Source organism: Balaenoptera borealis (genome assembly GCF_965194805.1).
Source record: "Balaenoptera borealis genome assembly, chromosome: 8".
NCBI lineage: Eukaryota > Metazoa > Chordata > Mammalia > Artiodactyla > Balaenopteridae > Balaenoptera > Balaenoptera borealis.
This window is the reverse complement of record NC_138865.1, coordinates 108,983,706-109,001,979: the sequence shown is the minus strand read 5'-3', so window position 1 is coordinate 109,001,979 and position 18,274 is coordinate 108,983,706. Positions and strand designations below refer to the sequence as shown.

At 42.7% G+C, this 18,274-nt stretch overlaps 1 protein-coding gene across 2 annotated transcripts in view; it reads left to right on the top strand.

The window, feature by feature from the left end:
* The window catches only part of C5 (complement C5), an 81,214-nt gene extending 72,062 nt beyond the window's left edge, over positions 1-9,152 (top strand). The window contains exons 38-41 of one of the 2 annotated variants that reach the window (XM_082402199.1): positions 4-93; positions 2,318-2,401; positions 7,921-8,059; positions 8,624-9,152. In XM_082402199.1, coding sequence (XP_082258325.1) covers positions 4-93; positions 2,318-2,401; positions 7,921-8,059; positions 8,624-8,762 — 452 coding nt within the window. In that variant the 3' untranslated portion in view covers positions 8,763-9,152. Of the gene's footprint in view, positions 1-3; positions 94-2,317; positions 2,402-4,164; positions 7,645-7,920; positions 8,060-8,623 lie in introns of those variants that run through there. The other variant, XM_082402200.1, reaches the window with a different exon arrangement.
* The last annotated feature ends 9,122 nt before the right edge of the window (positions 9,153-18,274 follow it).

Here is an 18,274-nt window from a genome sequence, read left to right as displayed (position 1 = left end):
CAGCTGACTGTGGACAAATGCAGGCAGAACTGGATCTGACAATCTCTGCTGCTACTAGAAAAGAAACAGCATGTAAACCAGAGATTGCATATGGTAGGTTCAAAAGTTCAATGTATAGTTTCATTAAACATGACATTTTATGAAAACATGATCAGTTAGGAAGGTCTACAACTTTACACAGTGATTATATAGATACAACATTCCACATGTTCCCTTGAAGGAAAATGCCATCAATTTTCAGCATTAACATGAAAAGTTATTTATCCTTCAGCAAAGAAATAGGATTTTCATTAAAAATGATAGGAGTGAGGTGCACACGCAGCCAAGACACTTTATTCCAACCGACCCCATTGAATTAAAGGTGCTAAAACATATTCAAAGAGAATATTTGAGAAGCCACAGAGGCATAAGATTTCACTACTGCATTCTTCCAGTCAATCGAGCAGAAACAGAGACAAAGATGGTTCGGGGGTCTGGGTGCTTTCCAAATCCCTCCAAAGACAAGGTAAAAATATCAGTACTAAATAATTTTTAATATATGCACAGTCGCAATCCATGTTTGAGACTCTCTCCATTTCAAAAGGAGCATCTCCTTCTTGTTGTCCAGACCTCAGAGCTAAATCAAATGCCCAAGTACAGTTGTAGTCTTGTCTCAAATTCCTCATAGAATTAGATCCTTTATTTTCTGTCCATAATTTCTAATGTTTATTTGTGGCTTTATTAATAGAGAAAGAGAGAGAGAGAGAGAGAGCACACAGATTATACACTAGTTCAAATCTTTTCTTGAAAATTGGTAGGGGGTTATTTATAAATAAAAAATAAGAACAGTGCTGTTCGTGTAGCATTTTGTGTTTACCAACTGCTTTCATATATGGTTTCTCATTGGTGTCCCATAAGCCCCCTTGGAGGTAACAGAGAATTATCCTTATTTTACCAATGAAGAAAGTGAGGGTCTGGGAGACCAAATAATTTGCTCAAAGTCATGCCAGAAGTAATAGAACTAGGATGCATCCTGGTCTCCAGCATTATTTCCATCATATCACGCTGAATTCTCTGAATGGAAATACAGCCATAAGAATGAATTTTGTATGGCTCATGTTCTTTCCTTCAAATTCATCTTGAGTTTTTAAAAAATACTAAAAAGTTGCCTAACTCAGCCAAGACCCACTGCCACTTTTAAAATACATTGAGACTTGAAGAGAATACTATATTGTTTTAACAATTTTTTTCTAAAATTTAGAAGAACCAAGTTATTTCTTCCCTCCATAAAAGAACTATTTTAACTCTTAAATATAAGAAATCTATTTTAACACAGAGAGTAAATGCAATCTGGATTTAGTTCATTACATTCAAGAAAAAACTTAGCTGTCTTTTTTGGAGCTACAGGTTAATGCTGGAATAATAGAATAGAAACAAAATTAAATAATTCCCTCTATCCACCTATGGCCACAGTAGGTACATTGCCCATATCCACCATAAATACTTAAGAATCTGAAATTCAGGACAGTCTTCAAGCTACTGACTTACACAGCCTTCAGTTCTGCCACAATGAGTTCATTCATTCGTCTATATGTCTTGCTAGCTAGCTAGGATCTCAAAAATGGACAAAAACTTTTAGGTCATTCATTTCAACCCCATCGAAAGCAAAAATAAGAGGATTTTTTTCTCAGGCCATATAGAAGAGATGGGTCCCTTCAAGCTGGTCATTTCAGAGCTGAGATCAAACACACCATAGGTTAAACATTGATGCCTGAATGAAGAGAAAACAGGATTGAGAATGTTTCATGTCAGATAGTTGCCGATCCAAGCAAAGATGGGTTGGAAAATGGAGTCCTATCAAAAACCAAAGATCAAAGCCAGTGGAGGTATCTGAAGAATGGAGGCAAGGGAACAGAGAGTCTCACATGGCAGGCCCGAGTGACAGAGAAGGAAGGGGCTCTTTGAAGTGCCCCATAGGCATGACTCCATTCATCTCAAAGATCCGAATCTGAACTTTACACCTAAGGCTTGTTTTGTTTGATTTTGTGTGCTTCTGTCTTTTAATTTAATATTGCTCTTATCCTAACCAGCCTGTTCCATAACAGTGACCAGAGATAGTGATTCTAAGTAGAGTGAGTCATTACAGTCATGACCAGTAGAATCACACTGGGAATATTTGGGAAGGCTTCTTGGAAGAAATGAGATTTACTGCAGGGTGCCCATAAGAGCTTGCCATGCTTCATTTCTCATTTGTTTGACGGACTCTGGCTTCTATTGGACACAGCAGTAGTGGTAATAAGCATGAATTATTGTGTATGTGTGTGTTTTTTTTAACCAGCTTATAAAGTTAAGATCATAGCCATCACTGAAGAAAATGCTTTTGTTAAGTATACCACAACCCTCCTGGATATCTACAAAGCTGGTAAGAATTCATTCATTCATTCTTTCATTCAACAAATACTTAGTCCTTACTATGTGGCAGGCATTATATTAGACACAGAGGATACAATGTGAATAACACAGCCATAGGTCCTGCCTTCATAAAATTTATATTCTATTTGAGGAGACACGTTTTTTAAAAAAGGAGATGGACAAATAAACAATTATAAATCATAAGTATTATAGTTGAAACAGATGCGGAATTAATGGGGGAAACTCCTTTGGAGTGATAGCAGATGGCGTCTTTTAGGAGATGATATTAGGAGTTAGCCATTCTTAAAGGGCAGAGTAGAGGGAACCAGATGGGCAGGAGCTGGGTCATACAGGGGTTTATAAGGCATGGTGAGAAATTTGGATTTTATTCTAGAAGTTCAAAGGGAAGCTAATAAACGGTTTTAGGTAGGCAAGAAACATTTTATGATGTATGGTTTTAAAAATCATCCTGGCTTCTATTGGAGGGCACCAGAGTTGAAACAGGGAAACCAGTTAGGAGCATCTGTGAAGTGCAAAATGGCTCAGATGCCATGTGAGTTTTGATAGGATAAGTGAGCTTCAGTAACCAATACAAAAAATAAATTCATATGTAAAATAACACATAAAACATTTAAAAATATGTTCCCTTTTATTCTTTAAGTAAACTGAGCTACAAATACTGTCAAACTGCTTGTAATGATGTAAATAGTAACACAAATGATTCATTAAATCATGTTTAACCCCAAGTAAGTTTTTTTGTTGTTTTGTGGGTTTTTTTTTTTTAAGAAACTGTCAGTGTTATTTTGCTTGACTCACTCACTCGGATAGGGGGCCCCTGTTTGTGCTTCGATTTGACAACAAGGAACCACATCAAATTTTTCCAATTGCATGTCTACTGATAGTCATTACATGACCTATAGCCTCAATAAGTAATTTCTCCTAATAGCAGCAGTATCGTGCATGGTACTGAACACTTTCTCAGTTGCTGCTGAACTAGCAGTAATTACATTCAAATGTTTCTAGTCCTTATGATACCATCTAACATTTTCATGTATTTAATATATCTCTATTATCAGCTAAATTATAAAAACAATTTACTGAGAAGTCATATTTAATTTTCCTAATTTTCTTAATTTTTATTCCCCGTCAACCCTCAGAGTTTTACAAACATCATTGACAAAGTTTCAGAATTCACAGGTTTTACATAACTTAAAAGTTCATTATATTTTTTGCTTTTGTCACTAAAAACAAAAACACTTTCATACAATTAGTTTTTCTCTTAAATTGATATTTTATTTTGTTTTATATCAAACGACATGTGATTCTTCATTTTGTAACAGCTCTTGCTTCATTTTCATATTTCCTTTACTTATTTTTCTACGATCAGTTTTATCATTCATTCATTAATCTGTCAGCTTATTAAAGCTGAAACATTTTTTTCTTGAATACATAGAGATAGTATTGACATAATTGCTAGAATATCATAGGCAAATCACTAAAACACATATATATTCACTTTCTAAATGTTTACTCCTATATCTGTCAAAGTGAATCTATCAGACTTGATATGACTTATAAACTGCCTTTGCAGTTCTAGCACTACTGGCTGCCTGTCAAAATCCCAATATTTTTCCAATTTTTATTAATGCAGTTGTCTGAGGTCTTCACACTATTACTTAATTCTGTCTAGTGTATATTAGCTATGTGGTAGTGAATATCAAATTTATGAAAACAATATCTAAAGTGATTTGTGTCTCTGATTGCATTATCCAGAGACACTTGATAGGTGATTCAGTCAAACTGAAACAGCTGGAAATTTCAGGATTTTTACTGAAGCCCCAGACTTCTCCCTGGCATTACATTTGCACCAATAAAGTGTTCATGTAAATATTTCTCATTGACACCTTTTTTCTCAAACAGTTTGATATGCTGTACCGTTGTTCCTTCCAGTACCTTGAGTTCAACAAAACCCATTAAGCCATCTTCAAAGTCTCTAATTTTTCATTTTAAGTTATTTAAAACACATGTTATATTAAATAGTTGATTTTCTCAATAATGATTGAAATTTTATTTTATTACCTTATTCATATTTTTCAAAAAGCTGTGTTCTCATTTCAGTACATATAAATTTTGCAATAAGTAGGACCATAAATCTAAATTGTGGCAATACGTTTACATTGGTTTTTTTGGAAATGTTATCAAGTATTTCAACTCTGAAAATGTTTGATTTTTTTTTTTTAAACATCTTTATTGGAGTATAATTGCTTTACAATGGTGTGTTAGTTTCTGCTTTATAACGAAGTGAATCAGTTATACATATACATATGTTCCCATATCTCTTCCCTCTTGCATCTCCTTCCCTCCCACCCTCCCTATCCCACCCCTCTAGGTGTTTGATTATTTTTAACCATACACTAGAGTTTAAAATTCTAATAGTTTCCAAATTTTTCTTTGCTTGATCAATACTCTGACAACGTTTTTTCTGATTTTTATTATTTCAAATGTTTTACTGTATGAAGTTGATTTGTGATGTTATTTTTTTTCTCATTGATGATCACAAGTGTTCCTTATTTGAAACACGATTGCCATTCTGACAAAATAGGTAAGCGTTTAGCACTTTGATCTTTTCACAACCCAATTTTCAAGCACTTTTTGCATCCAACATTCACATCACAAGCAATAATAAGCCATTCCTATTTTTACTGAAATAATCAAGTGCTTTTCATTCCAGAAATACAAATTACTTATTTTGTATCAATTCTTGCCTACTATCAAAAGACATTCCAGACTGTTCTGAATTTTCTGCAGCATCAGATGATTCCCAAGCTGCAGTTTTGTTTGTTTTTTTAAAAATTTTTTGGCTGCATTGGGTCTTCATTGCTGCGCGCAGGCTTTCTCTAGTTGTGGTAAGCGGGGGCTACTCTTCATTGCGTTGCGCGGGCTTCTCATTGCGGTGGCTTCTCTTCTTGCAGAGCACGGGCTCTAGGAGCGAGGTCTTCAGTAGTTGCAGCACACAGGCTCAGTAGCTGTGACTCACGGGCTCTAGAGCGCAGGCTCAGTAGTTGTGGCGCACGGGCTTACTTGCTCTGTGGCATGTGAGATCTTCCTGGACCAGGATTCGAACCCGTGTGCCCTGCACTGGTAGGTGGATTCTTAACCACTGCACCACCAGGGAAGTCCCTGCAGTTCTCTTTTTTTATTAATTTATTTATTTCTGGCTGCCTTGGGCCTTCATTGCTGCATGCGGGCTTTCTCTAGTTACTGCAAGCGGGGCCCACTCCTCGCCGCGGTGCGCAGGCTTCTCGTTGCGGTGGCCTCTCTTGCTGTGGAGCACGGGCTCTAGGCATGCGGGCTTCAGTAGTTGTGGCACACCGGCCTAGCCGCTCTGTAGCATGTGAACTCTTACCGGACCAGGGCTCGAACCCATATCCCCTGCATTGGCAGGCAGATTCTTAACCACTGCGCCACCAGGGAAATCCCTGCAGTTCTTTATTGATATCATTTCTTCTTTGTTCTCCTGTCAGTTCAGAAGATTCATATTTATGATAGTTAAAAGGAAATGTTAAGAAAATTTTGTATACTTTGTTATCTAGTCATTCTGGGTGTTAGTTTTTAATATATATAGATTTTAAATTCATATAAACATTAAAACACCACACACTTACTATTTACACAAGAATTGCTGCTCACTAACAATAAACCAAAATAAAAACTAAACGACTTAGAATCAAGGGCAACTATGTGGTTCAAGGATAATGATGTTATTATCCTATGATTGGTGTTTCTCCTAAAGCACAGGATGCCTAGAGTAGGTGAGGGTATAAATGAAAAAAAGATGAGTGATTGTTGAAACTGAGGTTGATTAATTATTCTCCCTTCTGAATATGCTTGAAGTTTCCCATAACAAAAGGTTTTAAAAAATAATAAGCCCCCCTGCAGCCACACTGCTTACCAGGACAGGGGCTGACTTGGCAAATCGTGCTGGGAAGGGTGTTTAGGTGTTGCTGCAACAGGAAGTCATGTATTAATGGTCACTGGGAGAGCCGAAGAACATTAGCTTGAACTAACATGAGTACACTGGAATTTATAGTACTAATTAAAGTTTACCATTTATACATTACTATTATATGCTATTTAGCAACAGGTTCAGAATTTTTTCAGGATTTTTTTAAATGTTTTTCTTTAATTTATTTTATTTATTTATTTTTGGCTGCGTTGGGTCTTCATTGCTACACGTGGGCTTTCTCTAGTTGCGGCGGGTGGGGCTACTCTTCATTGCGGTACACGGGCTTCTCAATGCGGTGGCTTCTCTTGTTGCGGAGCATGGGCTTTAGGCACACAGGCTTCAGTAGTTGTGGCACGCAGGCTCAGTAGTTGTGGCGCACGGGCTTAGTTGCTCCGTGACATGTGGGATCTTCCCCGACCAGGGCTCGAACCTGTGTCCCCTGCATTGGCAGGCGGATTCTTAACCACTGTGCCACCAGGGAAGCCCGAGGATTTAATAATTAGTATGACTTTGCCAGAGTTTAATAACTGGATATCAGTCCTGAATTTATAGCAATGAATTCCCTGTCCTGGATTCAAAAAGTTTCCAGCCTAGCAGAGGAATCAGGCATGTGGAGTGAAACATTATGATAGAAATTCAAGTATAATGGAGTAAGGGGAAGACAGATACTTATGACAAAGAGCATCAGGGAATGTTTACTGGATACTGTGAGAACTGAAGATGTGTTTAAAGATGGGTAGACATTCAACAGGCCAACACGAAGAAGAATGCATTCCAGGCAGAGAGTCAGCTTCTTGGCTACGTACTAGTTCTTTGGGAATCCCAAAGTTATCCTCCTTAAAATTTTTTAGTCTTTCACATGTCTTGCACTTTTCTACAGAGTTGCCCATTGCCAGCTACCAAATCCTTTTTTATTTTCCTGTGTGACATATGGAGATTAATATTGTTCAGCTCTAAAGAGGTTCTTTTAATTCCTGGTTCTACAAGAGTAATAAGGAAAAGCGCTTATATAGTGCTTACTGTGTTCTAAGCACTTTTCATATAGTAACCCATTTAATCTCACAACAGTTCTGCAGGGTAGGTTTTACTGTGATGCCCATTTTTTGGATGAGGGGTCTGAGCTTCATTTGTCTGGGGTCACACAGCCAGGAAGTGGCAGAGCTGGGGTTTAGCCTGGGGAGCCTAATCCCAGAGTCCAAAGTCTTTTTTTTTTTTTTTTTTTCACACACACACACTGTATTTTATTTTTACAAGAGATAAATAAACTGACACCAAGCATTGTAAATGGATGACCACAACAAAAGCAACAATGATTGCAATTACCAAACACGAAACACACTCATACTATGTCATAATATTGCAGTCCGAAGTCTTAACCACATGGACATTGCCTATAGCCATTAGCCTGTCAATAGAAATTTACACTGAATAATAAATAGCCATGAGGAACTGGAATGCTCGAAAGAGTTAATAATTTTGACATTGTGACAAGAATGTGATAACCTTACTTGTGTGTCTCTCAGGAGAAGCTGCTGCTGAGAAAGACTCTGAAATCACCTTCATTAAAAAGACAACCTGTGTTAACGCTGACCTGGAAGAAGGAAAACAGTACTTAATTATGGGTAAAGAGGCCCTGCAGATAAAATACAATTTCCGTTTCAAGTAAGTCACCAATATTTTGGAGTCTCTGATCTTCCCTCCAAAACGGAGTGCAATTTATTCTTAAACATAACTGCGTGTTCTTATGTGCCCTGCTGTTAACCCGCAAACCATTAGGAGCATAAATGAAATAATGTGACTTTAAAACAAAGAGCTCCTCAAAACCACCAGGGTAGCTAAGGACGCACTGAGGATAAACCAGTTGAGTGCTCAGGTCTGACAATGAATCTGGGGGTGCTCACTGACCCCCCTTTACCACATGTGTTCCCTCAGTAAGTTCTTAGGCTGTTGTGTTTTAAAGAGGACAGTGTTTGGATACACGTTTTATTATCTGTTTTTTAAAAATAGACATTGAAACAGATGCTGTTCCTGCCTTTAACCATGGGAGCCCCAAGCAGCTCATGATCCCCAGGGTTTTGTGGACCTTCCTGGGGAGAGACGGGTCCAGAAGTATTTGGCCGGCAACCTGATCCCTGGGCACCTGAACAGCCTGGCCTCAACTGAATTCAGCTCTTCTCTCTCTGTGGCCATCATCACAAATGCTTTGTTTGCATTATTTCTTGGCAGGTACATCTACCCGTTAGATTCCTTGACCTGGATTGAATATTGGCCCACAGACACCGGGTGTCCATCATGCCAAGCATTTTTAGCGAATCTAGATGAGTTTACTGAAGACATCTTTTTAAATGGCTGTGAAAACGCCTAAAGAAGGTCAGCTGCATCCAGTTTTCACTATGGACTCCTGTTGAAGTTTGTTCCTTTTTTTTTTTTCCAGCGTTCACAGCTGGGCTTATTTGGAGAGCTCACTCTACTTAGAATTAGGGACACTTGCTTTTATTAGAGAACGATTTTAAGAGCAGTAACTCTGAAATAACATGTCCTTGGGGGGCATGGAGACAGACACTCATTCCAAGGTTATTGGACACCAGAAGCAATAAATTGGAACCCTCCTAAAACCTACCACTCAGGAATGTTTGCTGGGGATGAAAGAATAGCCCCATTGAAATGTAGTATCTTACAAAAACATGGCCTTTGCTTGAAAGAAAATACCAAGGAACAGAAGACTGATCATTAAAGCCTGCCTTTGCTTTCAAAATGTGCGAAAAAGCGTGTTATTTTATGCTAGGTCAGCTTCAACCACACAAAGACAGGCAAATTGAGAGAGGTAGAGAAAGCAGCCCCGGAGACCTGAGAAGGCCTCACCTCAGAGACCTCAGCAACCTGAGAAGGTAGGAGACTTGCCGTTGCCCCCTCCCCTCCTGTTGCCCTCTCCTTACCCTCATGGGGATCCCTCTACTCCCCTCCCCACCCACCCAGCACATACTCATTTCCCCTGGAACTTGTTCTCCTGGAAGGCAAGCAACCTAATGAAGAGAAACCTAGTGGGAATCAGGAGCCCTAACCAGGTCTCTGAGCCTCCATTGGGGGTTTATAAATGAGGATTTCTAACAGGGGACTCATTTTTAAGTGACATTTTGCAGCACTTTAGATTCTATGGAAGAATTCTCACATACATTTCCATTTAATGTATCCAGAATCTCACGAGGTACAGGAATTATTATTATCCCCATTTACAGATGAGGACTTTGAGGCTCAGAAAAGTGAAGCAGTTTTCCCAGCCTTGTAAGGGGCAGAGTGGGAGAGCAAACCCCAAGGCTCACTCACAGTCTAAATACATCCCTCTTCCACCTCTCTGCCCCATCCCATTGCTCGTCGGGTTTAATTTCCTAAGACCAAGTCAGGATGCAGGTGGAGTTTCTTAGATTTAGTTTAACCAGCCCCACTGAAATATCACAAGGAAACATAAACTCTGGGTGAAATGGTAACAGTGACTAAAATGCATTCCCTTTTTGAAAAATCTGCCCCTTACCAGTTAGGTGAAACTACACAAGGCCCTGCAGTGTGCCTCCTAAGTTAAACTAAGATTTTCCACTTGCAGGAACTAAGGATTTATTTTTGTGAATGTCAAAACTCACATTGTAGGCACTCCCTTGGCAAAAACAACCAGTGTGTCCAATATGCCCAAACTCTCTGCCAGCGAGGGATGAAGGGCCCCTCTAGAGCAGGCCTGAAGTGCCTCCTGTCACCTTCTTGCTGAAAGCAGGGTGGGTAGGACCACTGCAGCACCCCCGAGGCACCAGCGTCTCTGGGCCATCACATCGCCTTCTCCTTGAGCACTGTTTCAAATAGGTCGGCCACAGCGGCCTAATTAACCCACAATGCAGCTGAGCTTCCAAACATCAAAGCAGGCCTTTGTGAGTGAGCCTGGATCCCTGAGAAATCCACCAGCTCCTCTTCAGCGAACTCCTAAGTACTTAAACATACTTGCTTAGTGAGGCTTTCCTGACCCTCCACACAGCAGGACCCCTCCTCAACCCTGCAGTTCTCTTCCAAGGCGCTTGCAATTATTTATTTACTCATATGTAGTTCTTTGGTGTGCCGCTTCCTGGCTCTCCTGTGAGCTCCATGTGGGCAAGGTCTGGGCCCTTTCTCTTCATCACTGTCTCCTGTTCCTGGCACAATGCCAGACACATTCTAGGGACTCAGCAAGTGTTTGTGGATTCACCAGTGAGTGTGGGGCATTGGGAGACCCGGGTTCTAGTGTGGCTGTGCCCCTGGCAGGGGTTTGGGACAAGGCTCTTCACCTTTCTGATGGCCTGTGAAACAAGGGAGTTGAAACAGTCTAATGCCTCTTTTATCTAGAGCTCCAAGAAGAAATGTTATAATCTTATGAAGCAGAAAACAAGACTACGTGGCATGTAAGCACCCAAATGTTAGGTATGTATTTCTTCCTATAAATGTGGAGGGAGCTCAGAGAAGTGAATGAGTATGTGAGTTGGAGGAGCTTCCAAAGGCTTCCTGGAGATGGACAGCAGGATTTGGGTAGGTAGAGAGGGACAGGAGGGTCTTTCTGGTTGAAGGAAAAAGCACAAGGCAGGTTTCCACTGGGGGTAAGCAAGACAATTTAGGTGGTAAATAGTTATATGCTTATTTTAACTTGTATTAGAAAAATATACAACGAGCACAACAAAGCCATGATATAAAATTCTCTTTGAAAATAAATTTATTTGTCAAAAAGTCTATTTAAGGAGGTTTTTAAGTAAATAAAAGTATAGGTTGTTCTTAGGGCAAAAATCATGACATTGGCATGTACATACTTGAAGTTTAGGAAACCCTGTCTTAAGAAAATATGTGGAATTGACAACCAGCCAAGCTTAAAGCAGGCAGCTTGACTCCTTGTTTCTCAGAGGAGTTCTAAGCCAAAGTCATGCTCAGTTTTACTTTCCAGCCCCCGTGATGCTAATTTATTCAGCAACATCCAACAAATATGTACTGATGGGTCATCGCAGGTCAGGCCCAGTTCTAGGAGCTTGGTACCTAGATCCTTGCCCTTGTGGAACTTAGATTCCAGCGGCCGGAGACATGCGGTAAATAATAAAGTCAATAATTAGGGGATTGACCTTGAATGTTAGCAGGTCATAAGAGCTGTGGGAAAAAGAAAAAGCAGAGCAGACTGAGGGAGACTGGGAGTGGTGGAGAGAGGGGTTGCAGCTTAACAGAGTGGTCAGGTCAAGGTGGGCTTCAGTGAGAAGTGAGACTCGAGCAAAGATTTGAAGGTGGTAAAAGAGTGAGCCATGTGGTGATCTGGGGGATGAGTGTTCCAGGCAGAGGGAGCACCTAGTGCCCGAGCTGAAAACAGGAGCACGCCTGGTATGTTCTGGGAAGAGCAGGGAGGCTGGCGTAGCAGGTGCAGACTGAGCAGAGGGGAAGTAGGTGGAGACAAGGTCAGAGAGGTCACAGGACAAGACTGTGCAGGTCATGGACAGGGTGCTGGTTTTACTCAGAGGAAGAGGGGAGTCACTGCAAGGTCTGGAGCAGAGCAGTGACGTGGTCTGTCTTACCTGTTAGAAGGATTATGCTACTGCTCCAATGAAAATGAGGCAAGGGTAAAAATAGACCAGTTAGGAGGTTACTGCAGTAAACCAGGCAAAAGCTGATGGTAATTCAACAAAGTTGAGTTTATGGAGCTTCTCACTCATTGGATGGTAGAAAGAACTTGTTATAGGATTGTTAGAAAGAACTTGTTATAGGGCTTGTGATGGATTATTTGGGGGGGGGGGGTGGTTCAGGGAAGTGGGCTTTGCTCTGGGATGGATGCTGTCAGGAAGCAGAGGCAATCCTGTGATTGAATGTATCAATTCTTATCTAACTGGGAGGAAAGGAAGAAACAGTCACTCACATTAGTCAGGAAAGGGGGATATTTGGTCATTCTTGCGTTTCAGATTATATTCTTGTTTTATTCCCTGCTCAAACATGATTATGGAGCATTCTTTTTTTTGTTTGTTTTGTCTTGATCCATTTTGTCTGATGCCGATGTTCTGTGACATCAGACACAGAGAACACCACAGCCTGGCTCTGAGAACCAGGCCAGCTCCAAGGGACACTAAGGCCCAGCTCCCAGTCTAGCTCCCAGCTGTCAAGGGCTACTCTTCCCTTTCACAGACCCTTCTTCCTAGAAAATGCATACTTGGGACTACCCTGGCAGTCCAGTGGTTAAGACTCTGCGCTTCCACTGCAGGGGGCGCCGGTTCAATCCCTGGTTGGGAAACAAAGATCCCGCATGCCGCGAGGTGCCGCAAAAAAAAATTAAAAAAAAACCCAAACATATGTGCACACAATGGAAAAATCTGCATACTATTTCAGAGGCCACTTGCAAGTGCACACATTGACCTCATGACTGAAAGCCTCTGTCTCAGAGCTGGGAATTTAGCAGCCAAATCTGGGAGGTTCTCAGAGATACAAAGAGGAAAACCTGCATCCTAGGTTTTCCCTACTCCTGAAATCAGACTGATTCTGCGAGTTTAATGTGATGTGAGAAACGTGTCACCAGGGGCACGATCTTTAACTTTGACTGGAGATTAAAATATCCCTTTATGCCTCTGAATCAGAAAGAAAGGAAGAAAGGAAGACAGGAGGAAGAAAGGAAAAAATGAAGGAGAGAGGGTGGTGGGTAGGAGGAGAGGGGAGGGAAATAGGGAGGAAGGGACGGGGTTTTGTTTAAAGATGAGAACTCCATTTCTAAGAACCTTCTGGATTCTTCTTGGTTGGCAGGGTCCCCACCCTGACTGACATGTTGGCAGAAACCAATCCATTCCTTGGAACATGATGTCCACTCCTTCACTGTTTCCATCATTATAATCAGATATGTGTGTATTACGTACACCATCGTGAGTTATATAATCCTCAAATGTCCAAACCAGGAAGGACCTGGGAAAGCAGGCCCAGAGGAGCGGCTTCCAGTGGTCACAGTGCTGCACAGGGCAAGGGCTGGGACACAAGCCCAAGGCCTCTGACTCTGAGCTCAGAGTGTTCTTTCCACCACGCAGTTGAGTGGAGGTTACAGAGAAATCAATTTGGGCTCCCTGCAAAGAAGCATTTCCTTAGAGCCAGAGCTGTTCAAAGATAGAGTAGGCTCTCTAGGAGGGACCAGGTTCCCCATCACTACCACCGTCCAGGAATGTTGCAGGAGCTTTCAAGGTAGGAGGTTGGCCCCAACGACGTCCAGTGTCCCTGCAACTCTAAGAGGCCATTAATGGAAAGGAAAACATCAGCTTTCCTTCCTTACACCTCCATTTTCACACCTGAAAATAATTCCCACTTCAGAGGATTTCTGTGAGACTTAAATGAGATAACACAGGTCATGCACATAAAGTGATGAGCACAGGGCCTGGCACGATACGTGTAACTTGCCGTTGTTAATACTACAGCCCTGGCACATGTTAAGTGATGAATCCAACAAAGTCGTTGCCTGGCATCATGATGATTGCCTTTCGTGGAGGGCTCTGTTGGCATATCACACCCATCCTGTGATGATTGTCATCATCCTTACTGTAAGGAAGGAGGCAGCTGAGGCCCCGGGAGGCAAAGCAATTTGCCCCAGGTCTCATACCTTCATGAGCAGTAGGGCCGCAACTCAAATGTGCATCTTTTGGGCTCCGGCAGCCATGCTTCAGCGTCTGAGCTGACCGCCTTCTCACACACGGAAAGGGCAGGAATATGGTCATCGTGTAATCCTAGCAAAGTCTCTGCCTCCTTAGGCCTCAGCAATGAGTGTGTTCATTATATGCTCTCTAAGCTGTCCCTGTGCTAGGACCACAGGTGAGGCAGAGTGAGGCCGACGAGGGCTCTGGGGACAGGTACTGGGGCAGTGGGAACACTGGCGTTGGTGTAGGAAAATGAAGGAAGGTGGCATCAGAGAGAAATTTCATAGATTTGCAAAATGTGTCCTGAAATCATCTTCCATGTGGATATAACACAATTTGTAAAACTCTGAATTGACAGGTCCTCCTACCTCCCCTCAAAAGACTCTAATTTGCCAGTAGAGTTGAGGTTTTTTTCCTTTGTGAGCCTCCTACATAGAATCATAAAATACTGAAGATAAAGAGTCCCTAGAGATCATCTAATCAAACTCTCCCCGTTTCACAGATGAGGAAAAAGGCCAGGAAAGAGCAGGGACTCTCCAAGGGTCCCATGTGGGAATCAGGGCTGGAAGCAGAGTGCCAAGCTCCTCTTCCCCATATTAGGGCCTGGTGTCTGCTCCCACCAGCTGGGCCTAGGGGCAGACAGGCAGAGGCCAGAGCCCGAGGGGTGGGGCCCAGGGCTAACACTGCTAGCAGATGAGATGAGAGAAATCAGACCTGTCCTGGAAAGGGTGGTTTTTGTTTGGCTGTAGTTGTGTGTGTGTGTGTGTGGCTGTAGTTGTGTGTGTGTGTGTGTGTGTTTGGCTGTAGTTGTGTGTGTGTGCTTGGCTGTAGTTGTGTGTGTGTGTGTGTATGTGTGTGTATTGTTTTGGCATTGTCGGGGTGGGTGGAAAGGGGGTTTGAAGCTGACTAAGACAAGGAAATCAGAGCTGAGGAAAGAATTATATGGCTTAATAAATTTTTTTCCAGATAGAGAATCTTTGGGAAATTAGCGTCAGGACTGAACTCTAATTCTCTGAGAACAGAGAAAGAGAAATGAGATATGGCCAGGGTAGGAGAAACCAGAGAGGAGGTTTCCTGGGTCCGCTGGGGCCTTGGGGCAGGGTTGGTAGTCATTCATCCTCCTCTTGCCAGCTCCTTTCACCTCTAAAGGCAAAGGCCAAATTTTGGCCTGTTCAGTAATGAAATGTTGGGTGTGGAAATTGTAACGGCCCCTCGGTTTGGCCACATTGTGTGTGTGTGTGTGTGTGTGTGTGTGTGTGTGTGTGTGTAAAAGACAGACACAGACAAAGGAGTGGTTACTATGGGGAAGTGACAAGGGGAAGAAGTAAGACCTGCCCTGGTTAGGGACCTTGGGAAAGTTCCTGAAGCTTGTCCAGCCTCTCGGTTTGCCTCTCTATCCAGTGAGCGCAGGATGAGCAGCCGTGAAGGGATGTAAGGATTAGAAGTAACACCTACGTGCCCACTCAGGGAGTGCAGCCTGTGGCGGCCGGCGGGCTGTGATCTCTAACTCCCACAGCTCCCTGTGCCTCCGTTCTCTCTTTTGGAAATGAGGTAGTAACTTCTCTGGGCCCAACATACAGGGTTGTTGCAGGATGAAATCAGATCAAACAAGTGAAAGAACTCTTAAGCTGTAGAATTTTGAACAAATATGGAAATGGCATTAATAATCAAAAGCATCTTTGTGCTGATACCACAGGCAGAGACTGCATGGTGTGCTTTTAAAAGATTAGGAAAGTGTCTGCTATCCTAAAAAACAATCTCCCCCTAGTGCCTCAAATTTCTCTATTAAAGCTTCATTCCTTTGGTCCTGTAGGCTGGCAGTCTTAGAGCAGTGCTTCGCAAAGTGCTGAAATGCACATTCTCGGGCCCCACCTCAGACCTACTGAATCAGAAACTCTAGAATTGGAGCACTGAAATCTATACTCTAAAAAGATCTCCAGGAAAAGCATAGGCACATTAAAATTTAAGAAGTATTGTTTTAGAGCTTATGAAAATGCAGGCTCTGAGTCTGTTGGTCTGGGGTGGCCAGAGATTCTGCATCTCCCAGTTGATGCCTATGTTGCTGGTTCTTGGACCTAACAAGGCTCTAGATTGTTCTATAAAGTCAGGGATTCTCACATGAAGGGAAGCAACCCTTTAACAGCCAACACTTTAGTTGAGAGTCGTGCACAAGGCCTTTCAGGAATGGGTTGCAGAAAAGACTGAGGAATTCTGGGGACAAGAGAAACACAGGGCAGCAAAGAGAAAGAGGTCTTAAGAAAAAAAGAGGAGGTAGGAGGTGCTAAAAGAAAACTAAATTGCCTTTGTAGAATGTGGCCCGAGCAGGTCTGGGCATCAATTTATCCTTTTACTCGCCAAGTGCCGGCTACGTGTTAGGCACTGTGATACGTTCTTTACGTTCATCGGCTCAATTAATCCACAAAACAACCCCATGAGTTTGGTACAGAGGAATAAACTGAGGAACCCAAGTCACTTACCCAAGTCACTCAGCTAATAAGTGGTGGAGCCGGGCTTTAGAACTCAGGCAGCCTGACTCATTAGCACTAATTCCACCTCAAATTTGACCTCTGCCCTCAGGAAGCTTACAGTCCCATGAGGAATATGGGTGAACACTGATAATGGCCCACACTTGGATAATGCCCGTCACATGCCATATTCCGAGCACCTTACACACAGCTGCTGTTTTAGCTCTTGTAGCGGTTCTACAAGATGGGGGCAGGGCACAGCTGCATGGGCCTGGCTGTGTGTGGAAGTGCGTAAGACAGGTCTCTCTGTTCCTGTTGGTTTACGTATGGAGGTACTCATATCGCCCAGTGTTCCGTGTCCTAAGCAGGAAAGCTTCAGTCCAGAAATAGCCTCCACAAAGGGGCCTCCAGAACCGGGTCCAAGCCCCACTTTGCATCCTCAGCTTCCCACCCCCTCACCACTTCCCAACCCCGCCTCCAGGATGGCCTCCCTGTGCTGAAGAGCAGGGGCACTGCTCTCTTCTGCCCACCTTGGCTCCTATAGCCAGACCCAAGTTCATGCAACAGAAGGCCCTGTCTGCCCCAGGCAGGCCTGGAAGACCAGGCTGTTGCCCCTCCAGACGGGCGCTGGATGAGGGCCCTGCTGAGCTGGCTGGTCACTGCTGCTGCTGCTGCTGCGGGGCCTGACCCACCAGAGGCAGCAGCTCTGACCTGCACCCACTCCCCTGCCATTTCTAGCACACGCCCTCCCAACCTCCCTCCTCCACATACCAGAAATCACTACCTTGGCACGGGGGATTCAGAAGGTTGCCTAACAGGTGAAAACTGACCTCACATCTTTGCAAACCTATTTGACAATACATTTCAAGAGCCAAAATATGTTTATATCCCTTGATCCGGTAATCCTCCTCCTGATGGATTATTTATATAAATTCTCAAAAGCAGAGGGGGCAGGGAAGTTCATACACAAAGATCTTCTCTGCAGGATTAATGATTTATTCAGTAAATATTTATTGAGTTCCTTCTATATGCCAGACACAGTTCTAGATGGTGTAATCCAGACAAACAGGGTCCCTGCTCTCCTAGGGATTATGGGCAGAAAGACGATAAATATCTACATAAATGAGAAAAATAATCTATTTACTAAATTCTCTGCAGGGAATTAAAATAAAGGTCTGCAACTGAGAATAACTGGGTGACTGCTCTTGATGGGGTGGTCAGGGAAGGTCTCTCAGATGTCACTAAATAACATGACATTTAAGATGAGATGCTCAGGCAAGAAGGGGCGGCCATACCAAGGCCCAGAGGAGAGCATTCCAGAGGGGAGGCCAGTGGTTCAGGAAACTGCAAGCAGGCTGATGCGGCTAGATCAAAGAAAGCAAGTGATGGGAAAGGAGGTCAGAGGAGTGGGAGGGGCCAGATCAATAAGATTTTGTAAACATGGATGAAATGTTTGGATTTGATTCAGTAGAGAGTACTAAGCAAGGCAGGTGAGACCACATTATAGATAAGAAAGGGGCAGGGAGACCAGTTGGGAGCTATTGCAGCTGTCTTGGCAAGAAGTGATTGTAGCTTGAACTAGAATGGTAGAAATGGAGACGAAGAGACATGAATGGATTCAGGATATTTTTGGAGGTAGGGCTGAAAGGGTTTGCTGAAGGAATTGGGATGGGGGTGATGAAGGCGAAGGACTCAAGGTTTACTCATGGATTCTTGGCTCGAGCTGCTGCAGGTGCTATTTATACGGCTGGAGAAAGCAGGAGAAGTTG